The sequence below is a fragment of the Aotus nancymaae genome, unplaced genomic scaffold, assembly GCF_030222135.1.
Source record: "Aotus nancymaae isolate 86718 unplaced genomic scaffold, 86718_ANA_hifiasm-v0.15.2.pri h1tg000040l, whole genome shotgun sequence".
In the NCBI taxonomy this organism is placed as follows: Eukaryota; Metazoa; Chordata; class Mammalia; order Primates; family Aotidae; genus Aotus; species Aotus nancymaae.
The window spans coordinates 122,135,938-122,148,672 of NW_026988454.1; the positions used below are offsets into that span (position 1 = coordinate 122,135,938).

General features: G+C 49.6%; 1 protein-coding gene across 6 annotated transcripts in view; it reads right to left on the reverse strand.

Moving 5' to 3' along the window:
• DAAM2 (dishevelled associated activator of morphogenesis 2) overlaps window positions 1–12,735 on the reverse strand; it is a 115,331-nt gene that overhangs the window by 11,313 nt on the left and 91,283 nt on the right. For 5 of the 6 annotated variants that reach the window (XM_064361074.1, XM_064361076.1, XM_064361073.1 and 2 more), the window contains exons 15-20: window positions 9,696–9,803; window positions 7,375–7,401; window positions 6,241–6,347; window positions 5,036–5,120; window positions 2,034–2,140; window positions 1,667–1,755 (exon numbers count right to left, since the gene is read on the reverse strand). In XM_064361074.1, coding sequence (XP_064217144.1) covers window positions 1,667–1,755; window positions 2,034–2,140; window positions 5,036–5,120; window positions 6,241–6,347; window positions 7,375–7,401; window positions 9,696–9,803 — 523 coding nt within the window. The remainder of the gene's footprint in view (window positions 1–1,666; window positions 1,756–2,033; window positions 2,141–5,035; window positions 5,121–6,240; window positions 6,348–7,374; window positions 7,402–9,695; window positions 9,804–12,735) is intronic. The other variant, XM_064361078.1, reaches the window with a different exon arrangement.

The window sequence follows — 12,735 nt, forward strand, 5'->3', positions numbered from 1 at the left end:
AAGGAGAGATGGCCACACCTCATAGATGAAGTCACTGCTGCTCTTTCCTTCTCTCTCGACTGATTATGCTTACCACCTGCAGATCCCTTTCCCTGTGTGTGGTGGGGGGAACAAGGTCTGATTACGAAAAACGTATGCCTTAGCTCTGCATGCTCCACCCTATCAACAGACTCTCCCTGAAGCATCTCAATGAATTTCAGGAAGGACTACTCTCTGGACTGGGCATATCGAGAAGTACTGACTGGCCCTGGTGTCCAGCAGGGGGTGCCCATGCTCTGTTCTGCCCCCAGACTGGTAACCTCAACATCCTGGAAACAGGCTTTTAAAAATATATATATAAAATTATACTTTAAGTTCTGGGATACATGTGCAGATCTTGCAGGATTGTTCATAGATATACACATTGCCATGGTGGTTTGCTGCATCCATCCCCCTGTCACCTACGTTAGATATTTCTGCCAATGTTATCCCTCCTCAATCTCCCCACCCCACAACAGACCCCAGTGTGTGATGTTTCCCTCCCTGTGTCCATGTGTTCTCATCGTTCAGCACCCGCCTATGAATGAGAACATGCAGTGTTTGGTTTTCTGTTCTTGTGTCAGTTTGCTGAGAATGATGGTTTCCAGATTCATCCTTGTCCCTGCAAAGGACATGAACTCATCGTTTTTTATGGCTGCATAGTATTCCATGGTGTATATGTGCCACATGTTCTTTATCCAGTCTATCCTTGATAGGCATTTGGGTTGGTTCCAGGTCTTTGCTATTGTAAACAGTGCCACAATGAACACGTGTGCATGTGTCTTTATAATAGAATGATTTATAATCCTTTGGGTGTATACCCAGTAATGGGATTGCTGGGTCAAATGGTATTTCTATTTCTAGCTCCTTGAGGAATCACCACACTGTCTTCCACAATGCTTGTACTAATTTACACTCCCACCAACAGTGTAAAAGTATTCCTGTTTCTCCACATATTCTCCAGCAGCTGTTGTCTCCAGATATTTTAATGATCGCCATTCTAACTGATGTGAGACGGTATCTCAATGTAGTTTTGATTTGCATTTCTCTAATGACCAGTGATGATGAGCATTTTTTCATGTTTGTTGGCCATAGGTATAGGCAAGGCGTTCATGACTAAAACACCAAAAGCAATGGCAACAAAAGCCAAAATAGACAAATGGGCTCTAATTAAACGTAAGAGCTTCTGCACAGCAAAAGAAACAATCATTAGAGGAAACAGCCTCTCTTCCTCCACTCTGCTGACCCTGTCTTCCCCACACATGAGCCTCCCAGCCTCTCCTGCTTGTTGCCTCCTGGGTCCCCATGTCTGCCCATGTCTGCCCACCATCCTGATCTCCTGCCTCTCCCAACAACTCCATGCCCCTCCCTCCTCTGCCATCATCACAGGCAATCCCTGGGGAGTACTTAAAGAGCTTGCACGCTGAGGCATTAGCAACATGTCACAAAGTTGGCGCATGTGTTAATATAAGCAAGTGCATATTTTCATAATCATTTTGCATTTTGTCTTTGACCATTTGCTTTTGCTTTTGCTTTCAGGTTGAGAATAAGAAAGCGGTTTCCCTCTGCCCCTGTTCAGTGGCTCCCACCTACCCTGCCCTTCTCAGATGCCTCTGCACTCTAGGCCTCCTGCAACCCTCAGCCCTACCTTCTACTTTGGGCTTTGCCTCTGCCAGCCGCTCCTGGAATTTCTTCTTAAAGAACAGGGCTTGCAGTCGCTGCTGGTAGTGGTCAATCCTGTGGACAAGGTGAGCCATATCTTGAGGTATTTCACCCTCACCCCAGCCAGCCCCAGCTCCAGGAGCCAGCTCCAGCCTCCTATAGAGCCTGCCCACCTTTGTCCCCTTCCCCTTGGCAGAACCCTACCTGCCCCAATCCCAGCCCCATATGCCGGAATCCCACCTGCCCCAATCCCAGCCCCGCCTGCTGGAATCCCACCCGCCCCAATCCCAGCCCCGCCTGCCGGAATCCCACCTGCCCCAATCCCAGCCCCCCGCCATGCCCATGGCCCCAACCTGCTCATTTCGTAGAGGAAGCGGTCAGCGCGGGCCATCCGCTCAATCTCATGCTTGTGCTCCTCCAGGAGGTCAATGTCACTCTTCTCTGGGATGAACTTGAGGAGCTGCAAAGAGCAGGTGCAAGTCACACAAGCAGCTGGTGAACAGCAGACACAGGGTACAGGTTGTGAGAAGCTGCACTGACTTGGCTCAAGATGGGGAGGGTGCCTTGAAAGAGAGAGGCACCCTCATGTGGACAGATTTGTTTCATCTGCCTGAAGGGGATGACAGAGCAGCCAGCTCTGAACTTTTCTTTTGTTTTTGAAATTGAGATGTAACTGATGTACAGTATTCCTTTTTTTTTTTTTTTTTTAAGATGTGGTCTCGCTCTGTCACCCATGCTAGAATGCAGTGGTATGATCCTAGCTCACTGTAGCCTAGACCTCCTGGGCTCAAGCAATCCTCCCACCTCAGCTCCTCAGTAGCTGAGGCTACAGGCGTGCAGCACATAGTGGGTTAATTTTTTTTTCTTTCTTTCTTTTTTTTTTTTTTTGGTAAAGACAGGATCTAACTATGTAGCCCAGGCTGATCTTCAGCTCCTGAGCTCAAGTGATCCTCTCACTTCAGCCTCCAAAAATGCTAGGATTATAGGTAGGAGCCACCATGTCTGGCCTAAAGTACACTATTCCTCAATGTACAGCTCAGTGATTTTTCTTTCCTTTCAAACCAACTTGAGGTATAATTTACATAAAATAAAATGCACCCATTTTAATGTGCAGTTCAGTGATTTTTGTCAAATCTCCATCCATTGAATCATCATTCAGATTAAGATACAGAACTTTTCCATCTCCCAAGAAAGTTATTTTGCCTCACTTCAGCCAGCCATTCAAGTGAATATAGGTTCTCAACTGAATTCTGGGACCTTAGCCAGATTTGCCTGTCCTTGAACTCATGCTGTATGCTCTCTTTTATGTCTGGCTTCTCCTCCCCAACACAATGCCTCAGGTTCATCCATATCACGGTAGTTTATTTATTGCTGAGTAGGAGTCTACTGTATGAATATACCACAATCTGATTATTCACTTTCCTATTGTTGGACAGTTGGGCTGTTCAGTTTGGGGGTTTTATAAAGTTGCTGTAATAATAGAGTTGGCCCCTGAATAACACAGGGTTGAACTGTGTAGGACCACTTGTATGTGGGGGATTTTCTTCCGCCTCTGCCATCCCTGAGACAGCAAGACCAGCCACTCCTCTTCCTCCTCCTCAGCATGAAGGCAATAAGGATGAAGACTGAAGACGTCTATGATGATCTAACTCCCCTCAATGAACAGTATATATATTTTCTCCTTCTAATGATTTTTTTTTTTTTTTAACAGAGTCTCACTCATTCTGTTGCCCAGGCTGGAGTGCAGTGGTGTGATCTCAGCTCACTGCAACCTCCACCTCCTGGGTTCAAGTGATTCTCCTGCCTCAGCCACCCGAGTAGCTGGGACTATGAGCAAGCACCATCACACCTGGCAAATTTTTGTATTTTTTAGTAGAGACAGGGTCTCACCATGCTGGCCAGCCTGGTCTTAAATTCCTGACCTCAAGTAATCTGCTCATCTCAGCTTCCCAAAGTGCTGGCATTATAGGCGCGAGTCACCATGCCTGACCTTCTATTTATTTCCTCAATATGTTTTCCTTTCTCTAGCTTACTTTGTTGTAATAATACAGCAGATAATACGTACAACATAAAAAATGTGTTAATTGGCTGGCTGTTTATGTTATCAGTAAGGATTCTATTCAACAGTAGGCAATTAGTAGCTAAGTTATTGGGAAGTTAAAAGTTATATGTGCGTTTTTGACTATGTGGGGGGGGTCAATGCCTCTAGCTCCCCAAATTATTGAGGGTCAGCTATATTCTTGTATACTTCTTTCTTTCAAGACAGAGTTTTGCTCATTGCCCAGGCTGGAGTGCAGTGGTGCGATCTTGGCTCACCACAACCTCCACTCCCAGGTTCAAGTGATTTTCCTGCCTCAGCCTCCCAAGTAGCTGGGATTACAGGCATGCTACATGCCCAGCTAATTTTGTACTTTTAGTAGAAGCAGGGTTTCACCATGTTGGCCAGGCTGGTCTTGAACTCCCAACCTCAGGTGATCTGCCCGCCTCGGCCTCCCAAAGTGCTGGGATAACAGACATGAGCCGGTGTGCCCAGCCTTGTATATTTCTTTTAGTCAGCATTTGTACCTGTTTCCCTGGAGCTATACCTGAGAGTGGGATTACTAGGCAATAGGGCGGGTATATATTTAGCTATACTGTGCACTGCCAAGTTTTCCAAAATAATTGTGCCAATTGAGAATTTCAATTGCTTCACATCCTTGGCAGCACACAGCATTGTCAGTCTTTTTAATTTTAGCGCTCTGGTGGCTGTGTGGTGCCCCCTTACTATGGTTAACTGTATTTCTCTGATAACTAATAGTATTAAACACCTTTTCATATGCTTATTGGCTATTTGGAAATCCTCTTTCATGAAGCACCTGCTTAAATCTTTTGCTCATTTTTAAGTTGATTTCTTCATCATTTTCTCATTGATTTGTAGAGTTCTTTGAACTGAGTATGATCTTTGTTATATGCATGTATAGCAAATATCTTCTTCTAAGGTTTGTCTTCTCTTTTCACTCAGTAACCGTGCCCTTTGATGAACAGAGGTTCTTAATTGTAATGAAGTCCAGTTGATGATGCTTGTGTGTGTTTGTGTGTTTTCTAGGTTTCTCAAAGGATCCAAAAAACTGAGAGGGAAGAGATTTGGGGAAGATTTGCCTTGGGAGCCATCCGGGAACAAACCCTTGAGACGACGCAGCCTTTCCAGCTTTCCCCGAGAAAGGGTGACCAAGGCAGGTTTCTATAAACCTTCTCCCCAACTCTTTCAGCCTGATTTCTCCTTGACCCAAGAGTCACAGCCTCTCTGGAGGCTTTCAGGAAGGGGCATGGCTGCCACCTGGGTTCAGCTCCCCTTCCTTCCCATGAGGGTCCTCACCTGCTCCAGCATGTCCTTAGCGAGGTCCTCCTGCTCATCCATCTTCAAGATGGCCTGCCGGATCTCCTCGTTAGAAAGCTTCAACCTAAGACAAAACCCCACCCCCTGAGCAGCCTGGTCTGGCCCCTCCATCCAGGACAGCCCTCAACGTCCTTCTCCAAAAGGTACCACCTCCGCCTTCCCTCATTCCCTAACACAAACTTGGGAATACATTTAATAGTACTCCCCACTCAACTCCTCTACAAAGCCTTCTTAGACTAGACTAATATGATTCAGTCCATAAACTTGATAACGAGCATTTTAGTGTCTAAATAGAGATGTGAGGGTCTCTAGTCTCTTTAGACTCCATCAAAGCTGATAGGGGCATTTGGGAGTAAAAGAGATGTCTTCAAGGTAGACCAAAGGGACAGGGCAAAGAGTTCCTGATCCTTCTCCTCCTCCTCATGCCTAAAAAATGCACAGTATCTCCACAGGAGGACAGGATTACTGGCAAGCCACTAAGAGGGCAATTTCCTGCTGCCTTCATTCTCAGAACTCAGAATCGCTCTGTCTTCTGACAGCACCTCAGCTCCCATACAGCTGTCCCAATCACTCTCGCTGCCTGGGAGAGGGAGAAGCCACACTCCCCACACACCCCCTCATAGCCCTTCCCTATCCCCTCCACACACACACCCATTAGGAACCCTGGGGATTCAGAACTCTTTCCACCATCAAGTGGGGGAAACTGAGGCCTGGGGGCTTGTGAGAGGAAAGGGGGTGAGGATGTCTCAGAGGCGGCTGTGGCAGCACTAAGACTAGTATGGGAGGTGGTGCCCTCTGACCCTGGCTCAGGCAGGAGGCTCCTGCACAGAAGCTGTGCTGTTAGCACAGATACTGCCCTGTTTGTTCTGCAGCCACGGGAAATGCTTAGAGGCTGAGATCATGCTGCTCCGTGGAGTGAGCCAAGCGAGGCCCTCCGTGGGCTTAGAGCAACTTGGCCGCCAGACGCTGACCGGGCTGCGCAAGAGCCTCGTGACTGGGCAGTTCCCTGCGTGCAGAGCCCCAAACTGCTGCTCAAGGCAGGTTCCCAGGAGACAGCTCCAGATCAATGCCCGCCCCCTCCCAGGGGACAGCAGAGAGGGAGGGGCCCAAAACCGCCATGACTCCGTTCCTCCATTCCCTTTGTCCCCCAGGCATTCAACTCAACCACCTTCTTTTGCACATACTTGGAAAGAAGAATGATGCAGTTCTGGGCCCTCCGGCCGTCAATGACCGACAGCTCTTTGACCTTTCGAGAAGCCAGGTAGATGTCCTCAGTGGAGCCCAGCTCTTTCTGTAACCAACAAGTGGACAGTTGAGGTATGTGCTCCCCAATCCTCCTCTTGCCCACCCCCGAAGAGCCACCTCCTACCAATCCAGGAATGCTCCTGGCGTGAGGGGAAGGGGGAAGGAAAAGACAGGAGAGAGAGGAGGGTGGCTAACAGCTACCTTTAAGACAAGGTATCTGGAACTTTTCCATAGGCCCCAAGGGGTTGGGGAAGGACACTGAGGAGCCCCTCTAATTTTTTTTTTTTTTAGAAATTATCCATTCTGGGCAACAAGGGAAGGGGCTGTGCCAGTGGGTCAGGGTGTGACTGATCCCTGTGGCTTTGGGCAATGTGACATAACCTACCATGTCTCCCACAGAATCAATTCCCACTCCCACTGCCCAACCCAGATGCCCTCCCTCAGGGTTATGCTGAGAAGCTGGTTGCAAACCCCCACAGGGAACAGTTGCTGATGCCTAGGGACTTCAGGCACCATCCAGTGTGCCCAGGGTAGAGAGCACCCACAAGTTCACAGGTAAGGAAACTGAGGCAGAACTCTCTCCTCTGAGGTTCCAGCAGGCAGATTCCAGAGAAATCACTGATCCCGCCCCACTCCTTCTCTTGGGCCCGTGGTGAGGTAGGAGGCTGTCTAGTGTGCTGTTCTTCCTCTGGCAGGTCCCTCTTGCACCACTGCAGGGGCCATCTCACATGGTTCTCTTTGTGAATTGTGCCCCTAGACCTGTGTGGTGTCTACCCTATGTGTCCTTACAGGAAAGGCTCTCCTTTGGCCTGGTGGATCAGACAATAGACCTAGGAGCCTTCTTCTCATTCCAGGAGACACTGACCTCCACTGCTGCCAGGGGTCTATTTGATTACCTCCTTCTGCTACATTTCTTCCTTCTCTTTGGGGACCCTCTCCCATACCACCCTGTGTGAATGGGGAATAAGATAGAAGGTGGAATGGACGAGTCCCCTCTGTCAGGCCCAGTACAGAGCAGCAGCCCAGGACAGCAGTTCAAAGTTGGAGTGGTCAGAGCCCCAAGAGTAACTCACCTGCTGAGGAGGATTAGTTATCAGCTCCTAGGCAGCAGCCACAGCCAACAGAGAATTAAACATGCACAACATTAGCCAAGACATTTGGGAACCCAGAAATAGCATGACAGACATGGGGATACCTCAGCATCTACACTGTCCCCTTCATCCCAGTGAGACCCACGGTTGGAGACAGAGGCCTGTAAGTAGCACTAGACAGGAGCTGCTTCTAGCATACATGCACTCACAGAGAAGCCAAACAAAGCAGAGATCAGGCAGCGCCGCCCATCTGCCCAGTGGGACCACCACTCCCTGGTCAGGGCAGACCAAACCCCCGAGTTCTCCCACCGCAGGCTTTGCTGCCTGTTCTTCCTTTTCCTCTGCTGAAAATCTGCAGAGAGGGTAGAAGACATTCCTGCACCCGGGGATGAGTTCACCTTGCTACACAGCGGAGGAGTCACAAACTCAGTCTGGAAGCTCCAGAAAATTGTGTTTATTGATGCAGCGAAAAGCAAGTGTCGTTGAATTTGCTCCTTGCCCCTCATCTGTCCTTCGCTGTGCAAGGGGAACTGAAGAGGCACAGCCCACACCTCTGTTCTCCCTGACACTGACAGAGTGGAAGCTACCAACGCAACACCCACACGGGCACAGAGAAGACCATGGCTCCCAGGACCTGCCCTGCCCCACGGCCATCTGCGAGAGGAGGCAACAAGGTTAAGACGGCCTTGGGGATCTCTCCAGTCCTGCTGCTGGGATTTCAGTCCCAGAGACTGGGCAGCCCACTGGGTGAGGGGAGGCAGGGGACTAGACTGGGTGGGCTCAGAGGGGTGAGGGGGACAGGACAGGGGATCTTTCAGTCTTAACTCTTCTTAACTCACCAAGCTGGGAGGCCCCAGACCCAGTTTGTCTCTTTGCTGACTGGTCCCATCCCAACCTCACCTCCAGGCCCTGGAGCCTGAGTGGGCTGGGCCAGAGCCCTGTCCTGCCGGAAGACTCTCAAACTAGGAGGCAGCCTGTAATCACCAAGCCTGGTATGCCTGCTACACAATCCTCTGTCCTCAGCCCCACTCAGAGAGAATTGGCTCCCAGGAGCCAGTGCTCATAAGAGTTCCTTTCAGCTCCAGCAGTCTTAGCTGCCGGGCTGACATGGGCATGGGTTAAAAATGTCTCCTGGAATTAGGAGAAGAGAATCAGATGCTGTGGGCACCCATATTTAAATTAAATAAACAATCACCTGGCCAGATGATCCCACCTCCTTCCCTTTGGTCAGTGCCCTAGGAGTGGCTGCATGTGTCCTCGGTCATCTACAGGTCAGGGCTGGGCAGAAACGGAGCCAGGGCACCCTCTCCAGCTCAGTGGGGAGCCAGGCCACAGCAGCCAGGCACTGCCAGGACCCACTCATTGGCACCGGGGGAAACCCTCAAGACTGAAGCCCTAGGCTAAGTAGAGAAAACAAAGAAGACGGTAGCCCAACCTCGAGAGGGAACAGTCCCTCTGGGGCGGGCCAGAGAGAAAGCAAGTCCCTGAGGCTTCTAAGCTGCTCATTCCCAAGTGGACCTAGAGGGAAGGCCTCCAGCAGTGCTAGTTACCATGCAGATTCCTGGGCCCCAACTCATCTCCTGAATCACATTCATTTGAGAATGAGGTCTGAGAATCAACCCTTTTGGCAGTCACCACAGGTACTCGGCACAGTTTGAGATTCCCACCAGAGGAACGCCCTGCGTTCTGCCACCAACTCACCCCCTACTTTCTCTGTGACTGGAGGACCAGACTTGTTGGCAGCCACCTGCACATAGAGCCTTGAGAGCAATGTCCAGGGCCTCTCCAGACCTTTCCAGGCCCAGCCTCAGCCCCTGAGTGATGTGGAACAGCACCTCTGCCTTCCTTGCAAGGCAACATCCCCTGCTTAATCTCATAGAGGCTTTGCGAGACAAAATGTGGTAGAAAAGTGGTTTGAAAAGTTATTATGCCTTCTAAGTCTGGTCCCTGAATCCTGAACCAAAGAGAACAAGGGTCCACAGTGGTCAGGCCTTGCAACTCTACCTCCTGTGCTCCAGAATGGAAGGGAGAAATGGACCAAATACCATTTCAATACTTGGTGTGTAAATGTGAACCATAATACAAGGACGTTTCCCCCTACTGGGCTGGTTTGTGCACCTCTACTTTATACCTACATCCTCAGCAAGCACATGGCACCCCATAAGGAATAAAACCAGTATACATGTGAGGAAGGAAGGAAGGAGGGAAGGGAAGAAGGAAGGGAGAGGACAGGCTGAAGTTGGGTTTGAGGGTATGGTATATGGAAATCAAAACCCAAGAGGCCAGAGGGTATAGGGTCTTACCTGGTGCCTTTGATAGGCTGAAAACATTTTTTCAAAATCCTCTAGGTCCAGAATCCGAAACACCTGCATGTCATCAATCTCATTCCATACGGTGCCAGGGACACGCTCCTAAGATTCAGGGTAGGGAGAAGACCCCATGGTTGGCCCAACTCTGTCATGGAGATGCCCCGTGGTTCCCTAACCCTATTTATGTCCCAACTGCATGTATTACAACAACCAGGATTTCAGACCTTCAGAAGGGAGTCGTTTGCTCCCCTCAGCCTCCAAACTCTCTTGAATGCTTTGCTCCAGGATAGAGGCCAGAGACAGCCCCTCTTCTCTTCCTTGTGCATGGAGCCACGTGTAAGCATGTTCTAGAAATCACTGGGGGTACTGAAGGGATGGGTAGGCAGTAGGAAAGGGGGTACACTTCTTTTTCCAAAAGCAAAGTCAAAAGCTGCATTCTCAGGGTACTTCACACAGGCCCACTTCCCGTAAAGGGCAGGGTGCCTGAGAGTCACTCCTGTCCTTGGCTGCCATCATTGGAAGATGAAAGCCACACGTATTTGGGATCCTCACAGCCACAGCACAGACTGGATTTCTGTATCTCAGATGGCGGTTTTCTTTCCCAAGGGTCTTCCTCCCACGTTCCCAGGTTCCCAGAGAGTAGAGAAATGCCAAAGTTTGGGACCTGGCATCTGTGTGACACTGCTGAGACCACCAAGACTCTGCCACAATTTCCCTTTGGTTAGACCCAGGGAAGGTGTTGCCATCCTTTACAACTGGGACGTGTTCAGGGTTTTACATTCCAAGGTCTCTCCATTGAGGCCTTGCCCCATCTCTGTGTAAGACCCTTGCACTGAGGTCTATAAAGGAGCTGTTAGCCAAGCCAGAAAAAAATAAAAAGAAGCCCTGGCTGTCTTGTAGCACCCTACTGATGGCCCACAGCACAGCCAGCCACGACTCTGACAGGGCCTTCCAGCCCTCCCCTCCCAGGAATCCCCACCTCATCCAGAGCTTTGCTGCCCCTCAGGATAGAATCTCTCTGCCTTCCTCAACCTAGAGCACAGCCAGAGAGCCTTGTTTAATGCCTCCTCCTCCTCCCTACGACTCCCCCTCAGCAAGACTTGGAGGGAGAAACATACCTTTCACTCGCTGTTATTTTCTTAAACTCTAGAAAGGGGAGGCTAGGCCAGAGTCAGGGGGTGGGGACATTCCTGTGGCCTTCTGAAGGCCAGGGACCCTCTTGTGGAATGCCGGCTGGGAAGCTTGGAGCAGCAAGGGATACAGGCAGCTGGCCAACCCCAACACAGATGCATTCTTTTCATGGCAGAAACAACCGCCGTGTATGAGTGTGTGTGTGTGTGAGCGTGAGTGTGCTCACAGAAGCACACGTGGGGTAGAGGAAGGGACTGGGAGAGGAGTCGGGCTTCTGGAAAGGGGGATGTGGGAGGCAGAGAGAAGATGAGAAGGGAATGGAGTCAGGGAAGGCAGGGAGGGAGCTGGCTGAAGCAGCATGCAGCCAGAGTCTAATCTGCAGGGAGGCCTCCCTCTGCAGCTAGGACCTGGGTGGAGGTAGAGGACACAGAAGCCTGCAGAGGTAAAGCTTCCCAACCTTCTCTAATATTGGTGAGGCCGGGGTGAGAAGAAAAGGGCTGGAGCGAGAGAGGTGGCTGCTCCACACTGGGAAGACTTTCCCATGAGACAGCCAACTAAGCTCAGGCTTTCTCTCTCTCTGTCTCTCTCTCTCCTTCCCAAACACTGCCCACTCCACCCCCAGCTTCCAGCGTCTGCCAGAAGGACTTGAAGCTCTTTGAGGAGATATAACTGAGGTCTGCAGCCAGAGAGAGGTAAGTCTGTTCCTAATATTCCCTACATGCTGACATTCACCATGTCACCCTGATGTGCCCACCTTGCATAATCATTCACAAATTTAATTTTCCCACCACTCTGGCCAAGAGCCTATCATCTCTAGTCTAGACTCCTGGGACTTCTGCCCACTGGAGATATCCTTCACATGCCAGGGAAAACTTCTCAAAAGCATGTTTCATTATGTTTCTCCCGTGGTGCACTGCCTTTGGGGTCAACCAGGCCTAGCTGGCCGACGGTCCCAGCCCTGCCATTTGGTGAGACTGTGGGAAGATGGAGGGATGTAATTTTTCTCCCATGTCACATAAAAGGAAACTGAGCATCCATGATGCTTTTTACCTCACTGAGTTGATGTGAGAATTAAGTGAGATAATCTACTTCAAACATACCTGGCAGAGTCACTAATAATAATCTACACGAAGACTTTCTATATGTCAGTCACTGTTCCAAGTACTGTGTATGTAGGAAGCCAATTAATCCTCAGTCTCCTTTTTTTTTTTTTTTTTTTTGAGATGGAGTCTTGCTCTGTCACCAAGGCTGGAGTACAGCAGCGCGATCTCGGCTCACTACAACCTCCACCCCGCGAATTTAAGCAATTCTCCTGCCTCAGCCTCCAGAATAGCTGGGATTACAGGTGCACGCCACCATGCCTGGCTAATTTCTGTATTTTTTTTTTTTAGTAAAGACTGTTTCATCATGTTGGCCATGCTAGTCCCGAACTCCTGACCTCACGATCCACCCACCTCAGCCTCCCCAAGTGCTGGGATTACAGGCATGAGCCACCACAGCCGGCTGTAATCTCTTGAGATGGACATTATTATTGCCCCATTTACAGATCCGGAACCCGAAGCCCAGATGATTCTATATCCTGCCCCTGTCACACAATTAAAAGCTTGGGATTGGGATGATAAATTCTCAAATGTTATTCAAAAGCCTTTCACCTTGCCCTGCTTCTCCAAATGTCCCCCACTGTCTACAAACTCACACTCTCCAGTCTAGAAATGAAACTCTGGCCTGCTCTGGGTCCCTGGGGTATCTGTAGAGATTTTACTATTACTGGACCCAGAGAAACTCCTGAGCACACAGCTTCATATGATGAAAATGTTGCAAAAATATTACTTGCCTTGGCTGTCTTCCTTCATCATGGATGTGCATAACTTTTTGCTACATTTTTAAAACCTTACATTATAAA